General features: G+C 43.8%; 2 protein-coding genes across 3 annotated transcripts in view; both read right to left on the bottom strand.

Moving 5' to 3' along the window:
• The window catches only part of LOC135920203 (uncharacterized), a 29,428-nt gene extending 23,271 nt beyond the window's left edge, over positions 1–6,157 (bottom strand). Inside the window, exon 1 of the mRNA XM_065454377.1 lies at positions 6,004–6,157. The gene's annotated coding sequence lies outside the window, so the exon portion shown is untranslated. The remainder of the gene's footprint in view (positions 1–6,003) is intronic.
• An 11,379-nt stretch (positions 6,158–17,536) lies between these two features.
• RhoGAP1A (Rho GTPase activating protein at 1A) overlaps positions 17,537–23,806 on the bottom strand; it is a 172,047-nt gene continuing 165,777 nt past the window's right edge. For both annotated transcript variants that reach the window (XM_065454388.1, XM_070534549.1), the window contains exon 23: positions 17,537–23,359. In XM_065454388.1, the coding sequence (XP_065310460.1) occupies positions 23,122–23,359 (238 nt within the window). In that variant the 3' untranslated portion in view covers positions 17,537–23,121. The remainder of the gene's footprint in view (positions 23,360–23,806) is intronic.

Below are 23,806 nucleotides of genomic sequence, written 5' to 3'. Positions count from 1 at the left end.
TGGGCTGCGATGTTTGATCTGATTTGGCCGATTGGTTGCACTTCTTAATTTTTCCCCAACACCAGCTGTTTCAGTATCTACCTAGGTGACTACCTCTGCTGCGGTAATTGTAAACAACACGGTATTTTGCAGATTCTTCACTTCTGAAAACTCGGAAACCTTTCTGCATTACAAGGTTGAAGTTCATTTATAGGCAGCATTTAGTTGTCAAGAATGATTATATTTGGCGAGAGCATTCTTGACTTACGACACAAGGATTGGGGCCATAAACGACGTCGAAAAACGGTTGCGCATCGCGTGAGCCCACAGTGATTTGAAACGCGTGTCATGTTTTTTCGCACACTGTCGACCTAGAAGGCACAATAACAGGCAGTCAGAGAGCTGTGAGGTGTTTCTGTGAAGATTAAAAAAATTTAATTTAAGAAGCACCTGTGGCAGATAGCACAAGTTTAGTCCTTGTGCTAAGTTACTCAAAGAGGCAGAAATTATTTACAAGGGCAATTTAAATGAATATCTATCTATCTATCTATCTATCTATCTATCTATCTATCTATCTATCTATCTATCTATCTATCTATCTATCTATCTATCTATCTATCTATCTATCTATCTATCTATCTATCTATCTATCTATCTATCTATCTATCTATCTATCTATCTATCTATCTATCTATCTATCTATCTATCTATCTATCTATCTATCTATCTATCTATCTATCTATCTATCTATCTATCTATCTATCTATCTATCTATCTATCTATCTATCTATCTATCTATCTATCTATCTATCTATCTATCTATCTATCTATCTATCTATCTATCTATCTATCTATCTATCTAAGAGCATGCGCCTCGTACGCGGGAGGTACCAAGCGGAAGAGTTCACATCTCGAATAAGTGGCCCAATAGAGAGTTAAGAGTTGTCTCTGGGCGCCTGGTGGTCCATAGAGGAAGCTTTAGCTCGGGCCCTACTCCGATGCCGCCTATTGAAATACATGTAGAACACAGAAACGCTTTTCTGAGATAACCACTGGGCCGATCTTAATTGAATCTGTTGCATTTGATAGAGAAAGTTAAATTTTAGTGACTGTTGGAAGCGGAACTTTGATTTAGAGCCTGATTTTTTTAATGGAGTATTAAAAAATTCGTGTTTCATAAAAGTAGAAGTGCGAAGTTCACAAGTTCGTCGCTCTGCACCCATAAAAAGATATCTTAGATATCTCCATCGATTAGAGCATCCAAAGCGGACGGAATTGATAGGTCAATCTATATTCTACGTGAATTTGTTACATTGTTTACAAAAATTTTGCGGAAGTTCTACTCACGAATTATTGGTCTATTTGAAATCCGTGTATAATATATCAGTATTGTCCACTTTCGATGCAATATTGTGTGCAGTTTACACAGTTGTGATATAATTTTTCATTGCTGAGTTATAGAGGTGCAAACAGTTTCGTTTTCTGAAAATTTGTTATTTTCGTCAATTTATTATTAAATAATCAACGACCTAAATGAAAAAAATGGCAACCAACAGCCACTAGACTTTAACTTCTTTTTTTTCAGTGCAGCAAACCTCATCAAATTTGGTGCAGTGGCTGGCAACAAAATCGATTTCTCCTTTCCCACGCTTGCTTCACCTCCGCCGCGGGTCCGACCCGGCATTGCACTATCTCCGGGATCGGCCCACGTTTGGGGAGTGCTTAACGCCTGCGTCACCTCCGCCGCGGGTCGGGCCGGCATTGCACTATCTTCGGGATCGGCCCACATATGGGGAGTGCTTAACGCCTGCTTCACCTCCGCCGCGGGTCGGGCCGGCATTTCACTATCTTCGGAATCGGCCCACATATAGGGAGTGCTTAACGCCTGCTTCACCTCCGCCACGGGTCGGCCCAGCATTGCACTATCTCCGGGTTCGACCCACGTCTGGGGAGTGCTTAACGCCCGCTTCACCTCCGCCGCGGGTTGGGCTGGCATTTCACTATCTTCGGGATCGGCCCACATATGGGGAGTGCTTAACGCCTGCTTCACCTCCGCCGCGGGTCGGCCCAGCATTGCACTATCTCCGGGTTCGGCCCACGTATGGGGAGAGCTTAACGGCTGCTTCAACTCCGCCGCGGGTCGGCCGGGCATTGCACTATATCCGGGATCGGCACACCCGTATGGGGAATTTTTGCTTATCACGCCTACGACGCAAAAATTTCCTTGGACGGTAGAGGCATACAGCTTCGCTGTAAAAAGAAACCCAAAGCAAGCACAAAAAAGAGCGCAACGGGCCCATAATGGAGTTGCGCCCCCCAGTTCTTGGAGTGTGGCTTGCGTCCCCGAACCTAAAGCTTCCTAATGACTGCACCGATCCTGCATGTTCACAAGTGAAGATTTTTCACTTTCAAGAGCGGGTGCTTCGGTTTTTCGATAATGGCCCCGCATTTCACTGCGTGCGCAATAGGATTCAATCAATTAAGTCATGCAAGTTTATTTATTTATTTATTTATTTATTTATTTATTTATTTATTTATTTATTTATTTATTTATTATACATTCTTTCGAAGCCTGTAGGCGCTACAGAAAGGAGGGGTACATACACAGAAAAAGAATGCAGAACAGTGAATAAATGTTTTGTTAGTTGGCATGGAGGACAGCAGTCTTGAACCTCGATGCGTCTGTAATAGTGGCGAACGACGCGACAAGGTAGTTCCAGTAATTGCACGAACAAGGGAAAAATGAGTAATAGTACGATTTCGTACAACATGGCACGAAAATTTCATGAAGGTGATCGCTGCGGGATAAAAAGTAAGAAGGAGGTGTTAAAAGTTTCTCTCTTAATACCGGGTGGTGGCAAATATCGTGAAAAAGGCGGAGGCGACTGTATGCGCGACGTACTGAAAGATCCGGCTTGTTTCATTAGTGTTACTCTAGCATGACGAGAGTGATAAGACAGAATAAAGCGGGATGCGGGATTCTGAATGGTTTCGAGGGTGACGGTAAGTGATGCTTGAGGGCGATCGCAGATGGCCGAGGCATATTCTAATTGTGAGCGCACAAGTTTCTTGTAGAGCGTAAGATTTAAAGATGCAGTAACGGCGTAAAAGTTTCTGCGCAGATAGCCTATAGGGTGCGACTAGCGTTAGAGGTTATATATTCAAATGCTTGTGCTATGATAGATCGTGAGTGATATAAAGGCCGAGATACTTGTAGAACTTAACTTGACAGAGAATGGTGCTGTTCGGAAAACACATGCGTGTGTCACTATTGTTAGTGCGGCGTGAAATACGCATATATTTACATTTATTCACGTTTAATTTCATGTCCCATGCCTTGCGCCATATGGATAATTTGTTAAGGTCTTCTTGTAGTTTAGTGGAATCGACTGGGTCACTAATCTTATGATATTCTACACAGTCATCAGCAAATAAGTTAATTGAAGACGATTTCACGCAGTCAGGGAAGTCGGTAATATGAATTAAGAAGAGCAAAGGCACGAGGACGGAGCCCTACGCGACCCCTGATGCAACCGATCTAAAAGCAGATTGGATTGGATTGGATTGGATTGGAGAAACTTTATTTATGCCTGCAGTTGGGCGCTCGCGCGCCCCGACGAGGGCCTACGTCATCCTCGAAGTTGCCGTTACTCGGCGCGGGTCTCCGCTCGCCGTTGCCGGCTCGCTGGGTCCGTGCCTTTCGAGCGCCTCGAGCGAGAGGAAGCGTTATTAGCAGTCATGTACTGGCTTCGATTAGAGAGAAAGTCCTTAATCCAAGCTGATACTATGGGGTCAATGTTAAGCTGATCGAGTTTAAGCTTTAGTGGATCGTGCGTTACGGTATCAAAGGCCTTAGCATAGTCCAAGAAAATACAGTTGACGTGAAATGTATTGTCAGTTGCAGCAAAAAGATCATTAGTAAAGCAAGCTAGTTGAGTTTCGCACGATAACATTATTCTGAAGCCATGTTGACAGGAATGAAAGAACGAATTGGTATCCAAAAAAGTCAAGAAGGTGAGAGTAAATGATGATGTGTTCCAAAAGTTTGCATGGGGTGCCTGTCAATGAAATGGGATGATAGTTCTGGGGAGCATGCGCATTGCCTGACTTTGGGACTTGAACTACCTTTCCTTTCTTCCAGTCACGCGGGAGCGAAGGACACTGCAACGTCTGAGCAAAAACCTTAGAAAGAATAAGAGATGAAAACACTTCAGTGAATTTTAATATTTTGGAATTAGTACTATCAGGCCCCCTGGCAGACTAAATCTTTAGGTTATTGATTAGCCGGCTAATACCAACCGAGTCCGTTATTATGGGATCCATAGCAGGGAAGTTTAAACTTGGTACACTTGGTGAATTGGTGATGATATCAGTATTGAGGAAAGAGACAAATGCGTCATTCAAAGCACTGCAACATTGATTACGTGGAATGCAGGTGCCGTCAGGGTAAGTTAAATGTATAACGTTTGTTTTATTGCCATTAACAACATTTCAAAAACTTTCGCGGGCTCGTTTGAACAAACAAGGGCAATGTAACATTCAAGAACGTATTTTTAGCGTTTCTAGTCGTTTAGATGTACTCGCTTTCCACTTGACGGTACGTTGACCAATGAGCGGGCAGACTCGTTTGCTTGGCCCGACAGAATAACCGTTTCTTTTTGTTTCGCAGGCGTTTAAGAAAGTTGTTGAAACATGGCGATCGTGTATTTGAGGGTATCTTTCTTTGAGGTACATAGCTGACAATTAAAGATAATAGTTTATTTTTGAAAAGTTGCCAGTTATCCTCAACTGAGCGCTTGTCAAAACCGGCGATGTAAGCAGCTGCGTATGATTCCATTTCTGCCGTGATAGACACCGTATCGGCGTGCTTGTAATCACGGACAACCTTAAATCTCTTTTTAGTAGAAACATGCACACGCAAAGTGAAATGATTAAGGAAGTGATCATTTAAACCATGAATGTAAGTAAGTCTGGAAACTAAGTCAGTTGTAGCAGTAAAAAGGAGGTCGAGGATATTAGCTGAAACTGCAGTATAGTATGAGTGGGTTCGTCCACAAGTTGTGCGAGATTGAAATCGGAACAAACATCAAGAAACTGTGCGCATTCCGAGGAATTTTTTTGTAATAGTGGCGCAACCATTGTGCCATGCGATGTTTGGAAAGTTGAAATCTCCCAGCAGAAAAAAAAGGCAATGTGGGGTATCGTGTAACAAAATTATTTAAGACGTCATGAAGTTCACCACAGAAAGAACGGGGTGCAGTTGGGGGTCTGTAACATGCGCAAAACGTGCAATCCCTAATGTATATGGTAGTACGCACGCACACCTCTTATGAAGTTGACACGACTGGGACAATTGGGGAAGAAAACACTTCATTAACAGCGATCAAGACAACCCCGGCCGACACGAATATCGCGGTCATATCGATAAATAACGTATTTCTTTTTACAGTGAAAATTTCACTGCTTTGAACTTTTGCAGAAAGCCAAGTTTCGGATAAAATGACAATGCCAGCATGACATGAATCGATATGAGCTGAGAGTGCCGTTCACTTGTTGAGCACACTGCGTGCATTGCTAAATAGAAGAGACTAAATAGAAGAGTTACATTAGGTAGCGCTGTTAAGCGGGCTAGTCTGTTGCAAGATTCTTGAGATTCTTGTGACAAACGCGTAGAGGCGAACGTCGACGCGGCCAAAGGTTCCGATATATCTTGGTACGGGGAAGATCATTTTGTCTTTTTTTTATCCTAGTGCCACTGTGTACAATGCTGTGAATCACGTTTTCGAATTGTTTGAATATAGTGTGGTTGGGTTTGAAATGCGGCGTTTGCGGTGTCTGCGTTTCAAAGTTGTGTCCCGTTTCTATCGAGCTGGTAAACCATGAATCAAGTTAGGTCACAATGAGAGAAGAAAATAAGTATGATGAAGACCTGACCCTTAGAATCAGGAAAGCAAAGGATGCTTTGAACGCTTATCATACGCTTATCATATATGAAAGGGTCCGAACCCGGCGAAGGTGACCAACCTGCTGGAGGGATCGAGGACCACCCCCTGGGCCGCAATTGGGGAGAGGCGAGATTGCGGGTTCACTGGACGCCGAGTAATCCTCACTGGAATGTCCACTGTTGACGCGCTTCTAGCGCTCGGTATCGAGACGTGACGTAACGAGACCAGTCCGCTTTGCCCTGTGCCAAGAAGGCGCGAGAGAATGATATCCCATGACCCTCCTGTCACCCGTGAGCGTTCCCACACTGCGCTCTCTTGCGAGTTGAGAGCGCCCGCGGGAGCTCGTGCGGCGGCTGCCGAGGGCCGACGTGTGTACGCGAGACCGGAGGGGAAGTCGCGCGATCTTTCTTTCGTGCAGCACGATTCTTACGCGTTCTTTCTTTTACAGCGAAGCTGCTGCGAGGAGTTCCGCAACGGTTTTCGTTTGGCGGCCATCGAGGTCTGCGTGCGACAGCGTGGTCGAGGCCGGGTGTTAGTAAACAGACCCATAGTATAGTTCCGAAGGCTGTGAGAAGTGGCTGACGCAGCTTCGCTGTCTTTGACGTATCAGTTGTCAGATCGGCATACGCCTGCAACAAAATTATAAGAGGAACCTTTAGCTCGAGTGTTCCTATCCAAATACATGCAGAAGGAGAACTCTTTTGTCTCGGCAACCACTGTACGAAATTTGACGAGGTATGGTTGCATTTAAAAAGAAAGCTTAAAATCTAGTGACTGTTTTCGAAATTTTTATTTAGGTCGTCATTTCTTTATTAAAAATTGGCAAAAATCGAGATTTTTCAGAAAACGAAACTATCAAGCTTACAACTCTGTAACTCAGCAAGGAAAACTAATGTCACAAGTCTGTGATTTGAATATGATAGCACATCTAAAGCGGACAAAATTTATGTTCCACTTGAATCTAAAAAAAATATAGCAATATGGAAATACAGCTGTTTCAGAACTCTTGTACACAACGTAACAAATTCACGTAAGATATAAACTTACATATCAAATTTGCCCGCATTGACTGATCTAATGGATGCCGTTTATATGGATGCCGCGATATCTGTTCTTGATACAGAGCTAATAATTTATGAGCTTCGTGCGTCTATTTTTTTTTTCGAACTTTCGAATTTTTGAAAATTCTTTTCGCAATATTCAGGCCCTAAATCAAAATTCCGCTTCCAACAGTCACTAAAATTTAACTTTCTCTCTCAAATGCAACAACTTTAATTAAAATCGGTCCAGGGGTTATCTCAAAAAAGCGTTTTTGCATTTTACATGTATCCGAATATGCCGCGTCGGTGTTGGGCCCGAGCTAAAGCTTCCTCTTAATGCGGTAGTACAGTACACCCAGACTAACAGCACGACTTTCTCGTCGAGGTTGCATGAGGCTCTGCGGAGCTCCGCCCTCGACGACCAAACCTGGGCGACCCAGCACGCCCGCGAGGCGGCGGCGAGGCAAGCCCTCGACGTCCCTTCGTGGGAGGCGTAGGCCCGGCCATCATAAAGTGCTGGTTCTACAATAAAAGTTTATTCCTCCTCCTCCTGTGGGTGGACTTCGCTCTCCTTGGAGGTATCATCATGGCCATATCGTCTGGCCTAAAAACGTGGGCCGATTCCCAAGGCAGTGCAGTCTAACACAGCGCCTCAAAGCGCTATAGTTGTCACGATGGAAGAAGGCGGAAAATCGGCCCGCGGGATGCACGAGCCAGACATTTCAAAGAACGACTTTGGCCCGAGAGAAACATGCGTGCGATTGTGGCCTGACGGCAATCATCAGTTACTGTGCCGGAAGATTGCGGTTCGATCCCACCATCGGTTACGCATTTCTGTACAAATGCGGGATATATCTAAAAGAAAACTGGAGGTGTGATAAGCGTACGCAAGCGCGTCACAGTGTGCACTGAAGCACAAGCCTCTCAGTATAATTATTCTCCCGCATACATAGATGGTTACCTGTACTAAGTTATAGTTTTTTTATTTCTTTATTGATTTCAAGAAACCAGTACATCACGAAACTGTTGCACCACTAGCCTAATCTAGTGGAGGCCGATAACCAAATGGCGGGTCATTTTAACAGGCACGACCTAGTTCTGGTCACGTTTTCATCTTTTTCTTTTCTTGTGCAGAGAGAGTGAGAGAGAGTGACATCGGTGGAGCGACATGAGATGAATTGAGAAATGTACTTAAAGTAAATTTTGCGGAAATCCTCAAGGGGGAACAAGTTTCACGTGTGGAATAGCGTCCTGCATATAGTATGAAAAGAATTACAGTAGAATCTATGTTGGGGGGGGGGGGGACTGTAAAGAGCAGAATATTTGCATGAAGACTCGTCTGAACATTTGCCATAATAATCATCACTACCATCATGGTCATTATCATCAATGTGCATCAGGAATCATCATAACGGGCATCGTATAATAGCCGAGCAATCATCATGCAATGTCGTCGCTCCAACTCGTTCAATGTGCACGCATCAGACATCATTGTGGTGATGGTGCTCTACCACCGCATAGAGCCGAGAAACGCGGATTCAGAAAAGGGGGCAAGGTTAGGCAAAAAAAAAAAGGTTCACGCATCACAAATCCTTCCCATTAAGTAAATGCCAACCCGAGCAACTGATACATCAAATGCAGCGACGCTGTATTATCGTGTTCTCACGCATTTCGAAAGTACTGTGGTCTATTCGATGGCTGTTCTTTAGGAGAAGCTCAGGGTCGTGTAAGGAGCTCGAGTGCTGGCGCTAAACCTTGTTATCGCTTTCAATCATTGCAAAACTGGCAATTTTTTGTTCAAACGTTACTTGAGCGCCACTGAATGCACACATATGCGATGTGTTTCTCATCTATACGTATTTCCTTGAAATTTCGTGAGATACAATTTTTACAAACAACGCGTAACTACTACCTTTGGCATCTTATATAAATTATTACTCCCCCTCTCCCCCCGCTCTTAATGTCACCTAAAGACACCATGACAAACGTCATTGCTGCAGGCGCATCTCAATTCGAGGAGAGGTCTGGCGTTGCAATATTTTGCACTGTACCGGTCTTTTGTATTAGGGTTGGCTGATTTAGTGCCTATCTTTCTGGCTGCGTTTATTGCGTTAATTCTAGCCGCGCGTACATCAAAGCTTTCAAATGCAACAGCTGCAAACTGTCTGCGATCACTATGTGTGTGCTCTCCCTTTTCCGCGTCCATTGATTCGCCCGTGCTAAATCTATTTTGCCTGCTAGCTCCTGCCCTTCCACAATGTGTTCATTTCATTTCGGCACCTGTCCATAAACGTTTCATTTTCAAGGAAACTGCCGATTCACTGGCAAAACCGGCCGTCGCTTTGTGGCTCAGTCCTTCCTGTTTTATCACTAACCGCACACATCACAACGGCTACATTTCGAACTCAAAGCATAATCAGAACGAGTACTGAGTACTGAGACGCTGTCCCTCGCTCCAATATATTGCGCAGGAGCAGCTGTCACCGATTGTGTATTGTGAGTAATTGCACCGAAATTATAGTCGCAACCGAGAGCACATATAAAAAGCAGTTCTGAAAATATACATTATAAATGCGAAGATACAGTTTGATAAAGGGCAAAAAAGTGTCACCGGGAACAAAGTTCGCTGCATTTATACAGAAAACTTCTCAATAATATATTTAAATATACGTAGACGTCTCCAATAAATCTACGCATCCAAGCAAAAGACACTTTAAAAATGCGTCAAACAAGGCAAATAAACATGTTGCGCAATCACAGGTTCACAGAATCATAAGGCCCGCCCCCTGTCCCTCCACTCCCCGTAATGCACGCGCGACGGAAGACGGCGCGCTTCCTCCCCGTTTTCCTCCCTTGCGCGCCCAAGATTGAGCCACCATCGTCGCCCCCCCCCCCCCCCCCCCCCGCGTTCACTCGCACATACAGCATTCGGCGCGTGGTGACGATGTTATCGCACTTGGGCTTTATACGGAAGGTGACGGCGACAGCGACGGCAGGAGTGCGCCTGGAGTGTCCATATAAGTACTATCGCAGTAACATAATAAGATTATCCGGCAACTAAAGAACCCCGTGGCCCATTACTTTCCGCAAAGGAAGAAGTAACAAAATCAAACTTTCACCATGCGACAATTTGCTACGTTGCAACAATGTCTTTTCTTTCTTTTGTGGGGCGGGGCCACAAAAAATGAAGAAAACGCAAAGGAAGGCATGAAGTAGTAAAGGCAAGGCGCAGAAGACCAGGACTTGGGAAGAAGAACACAAACGACAGGACCGGCGCCACTCGAGACTGGCAAGCTGAGACGGCGATCAGGTTGACGCACAAAATGGCAGGATCGGTGCGAAAGCTTTGATGAAAGAAAGCGCCCAATGTTTCTTTCATCAGAGCTTTCGCACCGATCTTGCCATTTTGTGCGTCAACCTGATCGCCGTCTCAGCTTGCCAGTCTCGAGTGGCGCCGGTCCTGTCGTTTGTGTTCTTCTTCCCAAGTCCTGGTCTTCTGCGCCTTGCCTTTACTACTTCAATCATGAACCAACTAGCCCAAGCAAGAGTTTTACTTAAAGGAAGGCATGTTGGTCACAATTGAATGCCTATTTTGGGCGCCTAATATAAGGTGGCTACCCAAGGAATATTGAAGGAAGCGTGAGACGCTTGGTATACAGAGAACCAGGCACGTACGCAGGATTTTTTTTCGGGGGGGGGCCCGCCACCTCCATCATCATCATCATCATCATCATCATCGTCGTCGTCGTCGTCGTCGTCATCATCATCATCAGCCTGTTTTATGTCCACTGCAGGACGAAGGCCTCTCCCTGCGATTACCCCTGTCCTGCGCCAACCGATTCCAACTAGCGCCCGCGAATTTCCTAATTTCATCGCTCCACCTAGTGTTTTGTCATCCTCGATTGCGTTTCCCTTCTCTTGGTACCCATTCTGTAACCCTAATGGTCCAACGGTTATCGAACCGGCGCATTACATGACCTGCCCAGCTACATTCTTTCCTCTTGATGTCAATTAGAATATCGTCTATAGCCATTCGATCTCTGATCCAAACCACTCTCTATCACTCTTAACGTTATGCCTAGCAATCTTCGTTCGATCGCTCTTTGCGTGGTCCTTAACTTGCTCTCAAGTCTCTGCCCCATATGCACTGGCAAAATGCACTGGGAAATGCACTGGCGAATGCATTGGCACTGGACATATTGCACTGGCAAAATGCACTGATTGCACACCTTACTTTTCAATAATAATGGTAAGCTTCCAGTCAGGAGCTGGAAATGTCTGCCGTATGTGATCCAATCTATTTTTATTCTTCTGTGAATTTCCTTCTCATGATCAGGGTTCCTCTGATTAATTGACGTAGGTAAACGTACTCCTTCACAGTCTCTAGTGGCCGACTGGCCATCCTGATCTCTTGTTCCTTTGCCCGGCTATTTACCATTATCTTCAACTTCTGCATAATAATATTCAACCCCACTCTTACACTCTCTCTGTTAAGGTCTCCAATCATTTGTTGTAACTCGTCTGCATTGTTGTTGAATAGAACAATGTCATCGGCAAACCGAAGGTTGCTCAGATATTTGCCGTCGATCTTTACTCCTAAGCCTTCCCAGTTTAATAGCTTGAATTTTTCTAAGCACGCAGAAAATAGCTTTGGATAAATTGTGTCTCCCTGTCTGACCCCTTTCTCTATAGGTATCTCCTTGATTTTCTTGTGTAGAATTAAAGTAGCTCTAGAACCTCGTAGATATTCTAACGCGAAAGACGAGTCAGTAAGACGAGAAACTATTTACAGATTATATTTACAACAACGGTTGCAGCACTGACCGGTTAGATTCACAGCGCGAGCCCAGTTCGTTCTTCCTCCTCTTTTCTGGAGTGATGGCGCCTACGCGCCTCATTCAAACAAACAGATACCTCACGCATGTAGCAATATTTTCCAAGCTTTTTACGTAAGCGTTCTGTACTCCTTGATTACGTAGGGCCTCCACGATTGCTGGTATCTCTACTGAATCAAATGCCTTTTCGTAACCTATATAGAGAGGCTTATTGGACTCTGCACATTTCGCGATAACCTGGTTGATGACATGGATGTGATCCATTGTAATTTGTAAAGTATCTCTTCCTGAAGCCAGCCTGTTCCCTTGGTTGACAAAATCCAGTGTTAACTTAATTTTATTGGATATTATTTTGGTAAATATTTTATATAGTAATGGGAGCAAGGTAATGGTCCCATAATTGTTCAATTCTTTAACGTCTCCTTTTTTTTTGTGGATTAGTATAATGTCTGCATTCTTCCAGTTTTCTGGGACCCTTGCAGTCGATAGACACTCCGTATAAAGAGCCGCCAGTTTTCCAAGTATTATGTCTCCTCCATCTTTGATTAAATCGACTGTTATTCCACCTTATCCTGCCAGTTTTCATCGTTTCATGTCTTGCAGGGCCCTTCTGATCTCATCGCTAGTTATAGGAGAGTTTCTGTATCCCGTTCATTACTGTTTCTAAGTGAACTATCGTGACTCCTCTGGGTACTGTATACAGGTCAGCTTAGAATTTTTCCGCTGCTTTTACTACATCTTCGAGATTGCTGATGATATTATCCTTCTTATCTTTTAGTGCATACATCATGGTTTGTCCTATTCCAGGTTTCTTTTTTTACTGATTTCTGGCTGCGTTCATATTTTACGGCTTCTTCAGTCTTTCTCATGTTATAGTTTCGAATATCAGTTATTTTCGCCTTGTTGATCAGTTTTGACAGTTCCGCGAATTGCGTAACGCTGTGCGGCCGCCAGTCCCATACAACCACGTAGAGCGCAGGACTCTGCGATTCTAGACGTACTGCGTTCACTGCGAAAGGTTAGAAAAACACCCACATAAGCACAGCAGAGAAGTGGCTATGTGAGGCGGTTGGACCGATAACTATAGAAGCGTCATTCAAAACAAGTAACTGTTCTCCACTTCCGGCGGCCTTTTCTCTACTTCCTTTTTAAATAAAAAGATGTTGATCCCTAAATATTCTCATAAACAACAATTAACTTTTTTATAATTCGCTTTTGCTTGAAGTTTGGTTGTTGCCTTTGCTCTCTCCCTTAGTAGATCGCTTAATTTCTCAACTCCTTGCGATTTTTGTTTCCAGTTGCCAATTTTGCACGAAAAGTGCTATATAGTTAGGCTAAAACAGACAAGGTAACGGGCGACGGTCATCTTGCTAGTGGTTTAAGGGTTATTGCAGGGTTTCATGATGGACGCTCTTTCACATTATTCTAAATTATGGGGTTTTACGTGCCAAAACCACTTTCTGATTATGAGGCACGCCGTAGTGGGGGACTCCGGAAATTTTGACCACCTGGGGTTCTTTAACGTGCACCTAAATCTAGGTACACGGGTGTTTTCGCATTTCGCCCCCATCGAAATGCGGCCGCCGTGGCCGGGATTCGATCCCGCGACCTTTTCACATTATTCTATTTCCCACCTTATCTAACCAATATAACGTGTATATGGTTCCAGGCATCTGCCAGCGTCGGGGCGAGCCGTAACTCAAGGAAACAATGAAGCTAAGGGATAAGTTAAACGCAATTGGCGTTTTCTCCGGCCGCAACTAGTTCCATGAGAGTACAGACCAGCTGAGTAACAGCCGCATCCCTCTCCTGGTCCCAGGATCAGCCTAAACAAAGAAGGTTGAACTAACAAAAGCAACAGCTATGCGCGTGATGGTTGAATAGATGGTGACAACTGAACGCATCTCGAGTTAATCGCGCGGGTGCGGAATCTACGAGAAAACTTTCCTTCACTTTACAAGAGATGCCGATAACTATCGCCATCTAAAAGGAGTGAAAAAGGCAGCATAATGCTGAGCGATGATCAACTGCGAAGTCTCAACATTCATCTGGGGGCGCTTTAGGAATGTGTGAGGAGTGGTGGCGTGGGTGGGGAGGGGGGGGGGGTATGCCACTTGATTACGGGGGGGGCCCGGGCCCCCCCGGGCCCCCCCCCCTGGGTACGTGCCTGCAGAGAACCATACGCATACTGCTCGGTATCCTACACTGGCGAGACAAAAGACTTCCCGGAGAGTTTGCAATAACATCGAAGTGAAGGTAACGCCCTCAAGCGAACGCGTTGCAATCCGCCGAGTCCCCACAATGATGGCGGCGAGCGAACATTGTTTCTTTTTCTCATCTGCTAGCCAGAAAGCGTCCAAAACTCTGCCAAGCCAAAATCCACTCGGCCAGAGAAAAACGAACGCGCACCGAAGCGCGCCGCGCGGTGATCGGGGCAACACTACTGTCGCAACACGAGAAAAACGCATCCTGTCAAGAATGGCGAGCTGCGAAACAAGATTGCCACACAGTTACGACAGGGCGACACGACGCGCACCTCTCCCTCTCCGTCGCTGCAGCTGGGAGGCGTTCAAAGAAGCGACCTTTGCGCTGGAATCCGCCGCCTTCCTCCAGCCCCTTCGACATTGTGACGGAACTAGTTCGGTGCGTGAACAATGATTCCGGAGTTCCCCAACGCGGAGCTGATTTGACACGCATGGACAAGCTGCCGCGGGAACGACGTATTTTTGTGCTTCTCACGGTTCCGAGTGGCACGGAACAACGAGCGACCCTCGATCGGCAACGATAGTTCCCGGAACGGCACCCGCCAACGCCGTCGTCGGGCATCAGAGCGCGGTTGCCTTTGTGTACGTAAACTGGTCTGCAGAGCAGCGGCGAGTTGGTGATGAGTAAACGAACAGTCGCCGCGTCGTAGGACCGGCGGATCGAGTGTATAAAAACTGTGGTTGTGCGAATGCTGGGACACTTCTCTTGAGCAGTCATGTTAGACTGAGTCACTTCTCTCATGCAGTCCTGTTGGACTAATACTCTTTTTCTCAAGCAGTCATGTTAGACTGATTTAATTTCTGTAAATAAACCCTTTTCCTCGTTCTCGATGAGAAATAGTTCTTCACTTCATCAACGATCTCAGCGTAAATAAGTTGGACGACGGCATGGGCCAGCTACCTTCGAATTCATGCCGTACTCCAATCTTGGCAAAGGGCCACGGACGATGGGATTGAGCCCCCAATCCTGACAATGCGCTCTGGCTGGCTCTGGAAGCCCGCGGGTAGCGAGAACAAGAAAATTGAAGAGGCTCAATGCATCCTCGCGAATAAAAGTCAAAGTAGAAAAAATAAATAAGAACGTAGTTACTTTTGCTGGCTTTACTGCCTTGACATGGATGCTTTGGCGCAGGTTAAAAAAAAAAATGTTGATATTCTTTTCTCTGACATGACAGCACAAATGAACTACTACAGCGCTTCGTCTGATCGGACCTCGTGGCATGCTTTGTCAACTTGTCTGATGGTGTGCTGATTTGCCTCGTTGTTTGGTACAATGTACGCTTTTAGAAAAGTCAATGCACCTTTAGCGTCAAAATGTTTATAAGAACATTAACCCCACCAAGATCGGGAATTGAAAATCTAAAGCACGATTTTGGAAATGTTATAGCACTTTTCGCATCATAAGTTTATGAGCACCTAATACCCATAAAGTTTCGGAATTGAAATTCCGCGGCCGCGTAGATTCTGCGGTCGCCGCGAGATGCCGCGATGAGCCCGCTCGCCATCAAAACACTCTTTAAACTGTGCTCGGATGGGGCTCCTTGCGTTATGCGACTCCAGGTGCATGGGCGTTGCCACGAAATCTAGCCCAAGTTCGCGATGTTCACGCTGAAATGTCTTTTAGAGCGTGAAGAAGACATTCTATACAAAATCCAGGATGATTTTCGGCGCTGGGGGTTGTGCTTATCGTCGGTGCATGACAGCAAGAAAGAAATTTCGGGGTGGGGGTTGGGGGTGTAGCTGTAGCCCCATAATCCCCCCCCCCCCACCTGGCGTAGATGCGACGTATGTTAATTGCTTACCGCGACTGACATAACAGTAGATGCTTCATTAAATATATGTTTTGTTAAGGCGAAAGCCTTATATGTCTCATCGTTCAGTCGACCTTCAAAGTCCTTGAGCGGAAACGGGGCGAAAACACGAAAGCTACGAATACTATCATCATCATGAATGGCTCGTACCCGTAAGCAAGCGAGATGGATGATAAAGGAAATCAAGATGTGTGATAAAGTGAATGACTAAGCGAACTAAGATGAATGACTAAGCGAATTAAGTGGATGAATCAGGCAAGTTAAAGGCAAAATTAAGATTGATAACTTGGTGATTTAAGCGGATAAGTAAACGAATTAAGAGGATGACTAAAAGAATCAGATTAATCCGATTAAGAGTATGAGTTAGCAGATTAAGAGAGATGACTAAGCGAAGTAGACTATGTAAATTAAGGGGGATGTGTACGTTATGTGTCCGGCTTTAATGCTTTGGCACATCGGCTTTCGCCTTTGAGTCATCTAGGGATAACATGAGAGACCATGTGACTTTTTGGGCTTTTCAATCTGCTTGGGCTCTCGATCCGACCAGTATAAACCCTTATCACTCCTTATCACCTCATTGACTGCTTACCTGCCTGTCTGCTTATCCATCTCATTGACCACAATCTGATTATGAGGCACACCCATTGGCAAATTCAGAGGGGGGGCCCTGGGGCCCCCCTGAGTATGCCAGCAGCCAGCACTTCAGCACTCGCAATACTAACCATTTGTTTAGTAACCACAATAGTAACCAAGTTTGTTTTTGAATTTCGCCCTGAATCCCCAATGCCGGTACGTCATTGCAATGTCGCGCATTTCAAAGCATTTTGTCGCATTTAGGCCGAGTTGACTCAGAAAAAGTTCCCGAAACTCACCATGTTTAATCCTTGGCTCCATTAGAATACAACGTAGTCTACCTTTACCGCTAAAGAATCAACTAGGCCCTAGAAGACGCTGTCAAAATCCATGACGTCACACCAAGCTAATGCAGGAACTTCAAGGAGGCGTTGCCACCCACATTTTATTGCATTTTTTCTGGCTTACTAAGTGTCTTATCGTAGTAAGAGTGGTGCTTTTGATAATGTAGAAGGGTAATTTACTGATACAAAAGAAATCAGTCTCCATTAAAGTACATTGCGCATTTGCAGGTAGTCATCAATACTTCCATGTTACTATTCAAATTAATCACTATATTTATTTGGATCATTTATTGACTTTCTATAGCGCCAAGGTATCAATGTAGATAGAGTGTGCTCTAAAGTATGCAAATGAAGCAGTTCTGACAAGCAAGGTTTTGCATTAGTAATTTGCAGAGAGATAAACTTGCAAAAGTATGAATTAGGATAAGCTGCCCACAAGAAATGTACTCTCCTTTCCCATAATGTCCTAAAATGTCTACTGTGCACTCACTTACAAAGATGTGAGGTAGTTGTCATGGGACCAGAGCGGAATGCTGTGAGCAATGACAATTTAGCGACGTGCTTGGAATCTTTTTGCATCGTACACAGAAGCAAACGTGCAGTTAACTTATGTGATGACTAATTAAAAAAGTGAATTCTTAGAAAAGGGAGTGCTTATATCCCAATCGAGTAGCACTATTTGCTACCCTCCCCAGGGCTACAACAAGTTGTACATACTAAACTCAGAAGGCAGCCATACACTATAAACAGTCCATGGGCTTTATTAATGAATATATGTACAAAAACTCCCATCACCACATCATGTACGCACCGCACGCTTCACAGTCAGAACTATTTACAAACGATCACTACAGCACAACACTTTCTGCGGCAGGACATGGTTAGATTATGTGGCGCCCTCTAAGAGAGAGTAATAAAGTCCGATTAAGCACAAGCACACAGAGCTGCCGCATCTCTGATGCAAACAGAGGTGTTGCAAGTGGAACTCGCAAGAAGGTCAATTTAAAGTAAAGGAATACAGCCCACCTCACTGTGTCAGATTTGAGTCAGCTTTTCCAGTTTGACATATACATTGCGGACACTAGTCATGGATGATGGCATGAAATGCACAAGGTTTGAAATACTGAAAACCTCACAGACGAGGTGCTTCACATCATATTAGTATCAGACATCAGGCCATAGTCAAGCAGTTTCTGTCCCTGCACATATTTAATTAGAAAAGCACTCCTGAAACATTTGCTCTTATCCTCTACACTACGACATCTTCCCTACAAAAAAACACAAAAAAAACGCCCTGAAGATACAAATTCTTTTGCAAACTGTACTGTTACTAGTGTAAATTGGGCTTGCACTGGCAACAATGTAATTTATTAGAGAAAAGACATTAGGCAAAGCACAGTTTAAAAATTGCACTCTGGTCCCTGAAAGCTACATAATGCAGCAAGGTTCAAATAAAACCTAAAATGTGATGATCAACTGTTAATGAAGTGAGCGTGGAGCTAGTGTGGTCCCCTGAAGAATGTTCTTCAAAGCACTCTCATGAGACATTCTCATGAGGCACTTGCATGTACTTGAATGCATGTACTTGAATGTACCGAATTACGGCCCAATTGTCACACAAAGCAATCATGTGTACTTGTGTGATGAGTTCCTTAAATGACCCGCAACTTTGATGCTTAACCTACAAAGAGAAAACTGAAGGCAAATAAAAGAGTGAAGTAGGGCCATTCACATTACTACAAAGAATCTACTTGATTCTAATCACACAAGGACACCAGAGTGCAGAAGCGTATGAGTGTCGGAGAGCTGGCTAGACATATGGTAAATCTTAAGTGCAACACAGACAGGACATAAGATGAGGAAAAAAAGTGATAAGTACCAACTGTCATCTAGAAGCTTACTAGGAGATCATTCCTAATGCAAACAGGTATTCACACTTATACTTACATCATTCCTAATAACAAAGAGCATGCTTGATGTTGAATTACAAGAGTGATCCAAATCACCTGAGTGATTACTCTCTGGTTATTATTTCTTAAACCTCTCTTGCTTATGAAATCATTTTCGTATATGGCAGCCAGCTTATTCCACATGCCACAATTAAAAACAGTCAACTGTTATTGCTTCCTTATATGCATACTTTTCTGCAATTAGGATTCCTGCAATCTAGTTGAAAAATGCTATTCGCCAAATTTTCCCACAATGTGTCCTTTCTGTGTTGCACTGAAGTTTTTCAACACATCAGAATGTGGCTGAGTGCGCATGTTTGCACTATGCTCATAACTCAGTGCTTGTCCACTCTCGTAATAGTTGTGATGGTTGATGATTTATGACTACTTCTAAGCTAACATTCACTACCTGACATTATAACTGTAGTCATGTCCACAGTGCTTCATTTGCATTCCCACACTGTATTTTTCTGTTCATAATAATTTTGTAACTTGTGACAAGTGACCACTCGGCCTTGCCCTACAGTTCTAACACTACTGTTTAAATTAGGTGTGCACATTTCCAAAAATTTTCACAACATTGAGATGGCAGTCAAGGCACAAACCTTGAGCATATGTGCGAGAGCAAGGTCACATCGTGCATTCAACAGGTAAATAAATGTCTATTCCAGAAAGTGACTGAATTCTAATGTTGCTGTACAGTTTGCACTGGAGAAGCTCTCATATCATGGCATCATGAGAACCTTGCTGGCTTTTCTTGCATGCGAGCTGAACAGCTGGAAGCAGGGCACATTGTGTTATTTCTTGCTTTTGTTTTTATGTCGGAAAAGGCACGGCTCAAGCACCAACTTAAAATTCGTGACTGCTGGCCCCCTCGTAATCACTTCTCTCAATTGATCTGCCCAATTCGACAGATTATCATTCTACACCCTAACTGTAAATGAAGGAGGTAATTCACCACTTTCACTGCTAACTGACCTCTGTCAAATTGTATTGAACTAAGCTGCAATGCAACTTGCTTGTGAATGCCCTGTATATTGAACAAAACCACCGCCTATGCTGTTGAAGGTGGCCAAGATATGATGTGAAAGCATACTACAGGATTTTTATTCACGCTTGGTTCTTCAAAAGCAAGGTACACCTGCAGTGATGTTTCTCAGTGCAGAATGGCACGCTGTTCTTAGTTGAAATTAAAAAAAGATACAGAAAAAAACCTATTTGATTTATGCGTTTAATGGGTCTTGCAAATAAAAAAAAAAATTGAATGGAGATTTTACCGAAAAAGTTCTTCAAAGCATAATACACTAAACCAAGCGGACATGTCCATACCTCAATGAAATGCCCATGCCTTGTTTCAAGTACAAATTTGCTCATTCGTTGCCATGGAAACAAAGTGCAGTAACTTCGTCTACAAATTAAATGGCATTTACTATAAGAAAAATTCCAGCTTATACATCTGGCAGCAGATTAAAGCGACACACGACACCCTTTAATCTGACATAAAAATGTCGAGGGCCTTCATACCACTGCCTTTGCTTAGGTAATGAAGAAGACGCGACGCGACTCTGTGGCATTTTTATGTAGTAGTCTGTTGATGTTTATGTAGTCTCTGTGACAGAAGCACTTGTGAACGGCCATATGTAAACAGTTCCAAAGTAGTATATTGAATACAAACTCGCATTCTGAGCACTATAATACAAGAGTGCTTGAAAGTCAGATTAAACTAATACACGCAGTACATCCAAACATAACAAGTGTGCATTCATAAGCATGTCACAGTAATTGCTGCTTTCATGACATCATCATTGTAAACATACAAGAACATGCTATCTGCGCAATTCTAGTACAAAAGTGAAAGAAAAATATACAAGGTACGATGCCTGAGACATCATCGAGCAAGCCAGACATGCAAATGTACAAAAAGTCAGTGTAAAACTCTCTACACCGGTTATTTACAAACAGCAAAAGGGCACACACACAACATAGTTAGTGCTGTTATGCATACAATGATTTCATTGGATAGCAGCGCGATTACATGCTAAAAGCAATAAACAGCACACCATCCTACTTAACCCAAGGTGGTATTATTTGGCAGTAGTCGTAAAACTAAAGAATAAAAACGAAATAAGAACTACCACTGGAAAAAAAAAACCACATGAATACTGTTTGTCAATAAAAATACAACGGCGCATCATTATATTTGTTATAAGGGATGCTGCAAGTGCAGTGAGGTGTAGCCAAACTTATCGCACTTCAAAGTCATAATTCAGCTACACCACACTGTCATCTGAAATTACCTTTGTAATATAAAACCTCTTGTAGGAAGAACCACTCCTGGCCTGAGCAATAATACTCCACTAGGCAGTTACTAAAAGTTGGCAGTAGTTCTTGGAACATTAAGAAAGACAAAAGCGTAGCTTTGGTGCTGTTTAAAATGAGCAAGGAAGTCGACAAGCCACATTTTGGTCAGTTACGCACATCAGCTATCAATGCAATGACCCTAGGAAACACTCGCACAAATGTAAACATAGAGGCTGATCCATAAATGTATCTAGGAAATTTTATAGCATGGATGTCCCACTACTGGAATGCTATCCCAATTAGCTGTGATAATCTGCAGAGCAAGGGAGAACCAAAAAGACAGAGGCAAACAAAAAAACAGAGCAGATAGCGTTTCAGCAAAAACATCTCATCCTTGAAAGGAACTGGAAAACCTAATGACAAAACAGGCCTGTGTAAAACGACATTAATGAAATGTTCTGTCACACAATATAATAAAGTTCGCACATTTATAAAACACAGATTGTCCTGTAAAGAAATCTAAAAAAAAGGCCCGTGGTCCACAAATTCTGACAATCTGTTTGAAATGCATGAAAGAAATAAGTGAACAATTAAAACAGTAACATGATGGTTTCATAAAGAACCTAAGAAGCATGCCAGAAATACACTCAGGTTGACAAAGATCACAATAGTTCTGGCTTAAACATAACATGAACGAAGTGAGTGAGAGCTCGGACGTTAGGTACATAAAACAGAGGTAAGAGCTGTTGGCCCACAGTCACTTCAACGTAACAGCAACAGTAATTGTAGACTAGGTAAATAGACACACCGTAAAGCTGGTTCAGCCACACAGTAACATGTGCTTTGTTATAGCAGCAAACTTTGTGCACTTAAGCAAAAAGACAATTGCTCGCCTTATGTGCCACTACGCTGCTGCTCAAACTAGGCACTGCAGATGCCTGGACAGCCACTGCCATGATGACTGCAGTGACAACACACTAATTCCTTACTTTAGCCATGTAGAATTCACTACCACTAGGCTAGAAGAGGTAGTGTCTTTGTCAAAAGTTTCAAAGGCACTCCATGTGTGACTAGGTCAGTTGTCCGGCCACTTGTTGGGTTCTCTGTAGAACCCTGGTTGAATGAGAGCCACAAGAAGTGAGACAAATGGCATTCATAACTCCGGTCAGCTACGGAGCACCCTATAATGGGGCCCAACAACAGATCTAGTCACTGGCGCAGTGGCTTTGGAATTTTTGGCAAAGATGTACAGATGTGTTGCAGCCATTGCTGGTTGATGTGGCTGGATTGAATGGCACCAAGGGATTATGTGGTGATGTCACAAAAAAAAAGAAAACTCCACAAAGCAGTACAAGGACAGGTCCCCAGAAGGAGGCTATATCAGGAAGAATCAGCACTGTAGGCCAAATATTGCAGCGAGTGCTTAGGGTACAAAGTATAGGGAATCGGCAGAACTATACATTATTCACTGGCTGGCAACCAAGTCACATTGATTCAACTAAAGGACCATTCACTGTGGATCCTTTTTCTCCTGCTTTTTTTTTTTTAAAGTGCCTCGTTTCCCTTAAGAAGCTTCAATAAACTATTCGCCTTATTCACTCAAGTAACACTGCTGCAGACTGTAAAGTAGATTAAACCTGCGTTGTACAGAGCTGCAGTGCTTCACTTACATGCACCACATTGCAAGTGCATTGTCAAAAGGCCGTATTCAATTGTTTGGAGAGGCGCGCATACCGCACCATTGCCATGCACTCTCAGTTGAGTGTACAAGTTGCCAAGTGTCCACCATTTATATAAAACACAAAGCCTCGCACGCACGCACACATACAAACACGCACACACACAAATAAAAAATCTGTAGTTGACCAACACAGGCTTGCTCAATACGCGACAGCTTCACAGCAGATGACGTTCCCAAAAGCGTTATGGTGAAACGCAACTAGGTTTGTGGCTTTTGCCTTGACGGCTCGTTGTCAACACAGACGTGGTCATAGCTGCATTTTGCCAAGCAGGCTTTTCATTGTTCTTGCTTGCCAAGAGAATGCTAGGGAAACAATGCACACACACACTTCACACTTCTTCATGCTTCGGTAGGAGATGCGTCTCGACTCTCTAAGGTGAGGGAGAGGCCCGCTGCCCTCCTCCGCAAGAAGAAGTAGAGGATACCAGCCTGTGCCATGACATCGACGGTGCTGGTGGTGAGGAGGTCGCTGGGGCTCTGGCCAACCGCACCACTGCAGGGACGGATTATGGATGGCCCAAACACGGTAGCCAAATTGTGAAGGGACATCTTGTTCTGTGCTTCGTTGGAGTTGATCCTGTAGCAAAGAGAGCACATATGCATACATAAGAAGGTGCAAAAGAGGCAAGCAAACAACTGGTAGGACTTGGTCAATATTGTGGCTTCTATTGGTGCTGCTGGCTGCAATAATTTACAGAACCTGGTACATATGAGGCCAAAGAAAATTGCAGCTGATCCCGAGAATGAAAGGCTCAGTGCACATGTGTTGGTAAGACACAAGCTGCACAACCAAGTGACAAGGACGATTTTTTTTTTTTGCCACCATACTACAGAAATGTTCATCACAAGTAAACTAAGATGTGTTGCAACTCTTTTTATTTTTATGCCTTGTCAGAGTGGTGCTCTGTCTACATTATCACCAGGATCAGCTGGTGATAAAATAAAGAAATACTACAATACATGAAAAGCACATGTTGCATTATATCAGCCTTGTACACCTACTGAATAATATAAGGGCCCCTTA

This window comes from Dermacentor albipictus, chromosome 2 (assembly GCF_038994185.2).
Source record: "Dermacentor albipictus isolate Rhodes 1998 colony chromosome 2, USDA_Dalb.pri_finalv2, whole genome shotgun sequence".
Lineage (NCBI taxonomy): Eukaryota > Metazoa > Arthropoda > Arachnida > Ixodida > Ixodidae > Dermacentor > Dermacentor albipictus.
Note: the sequence above shows the minus strand (reverse complement) of the source record. Positions and strands in the feature narration are given on the sequence as shown.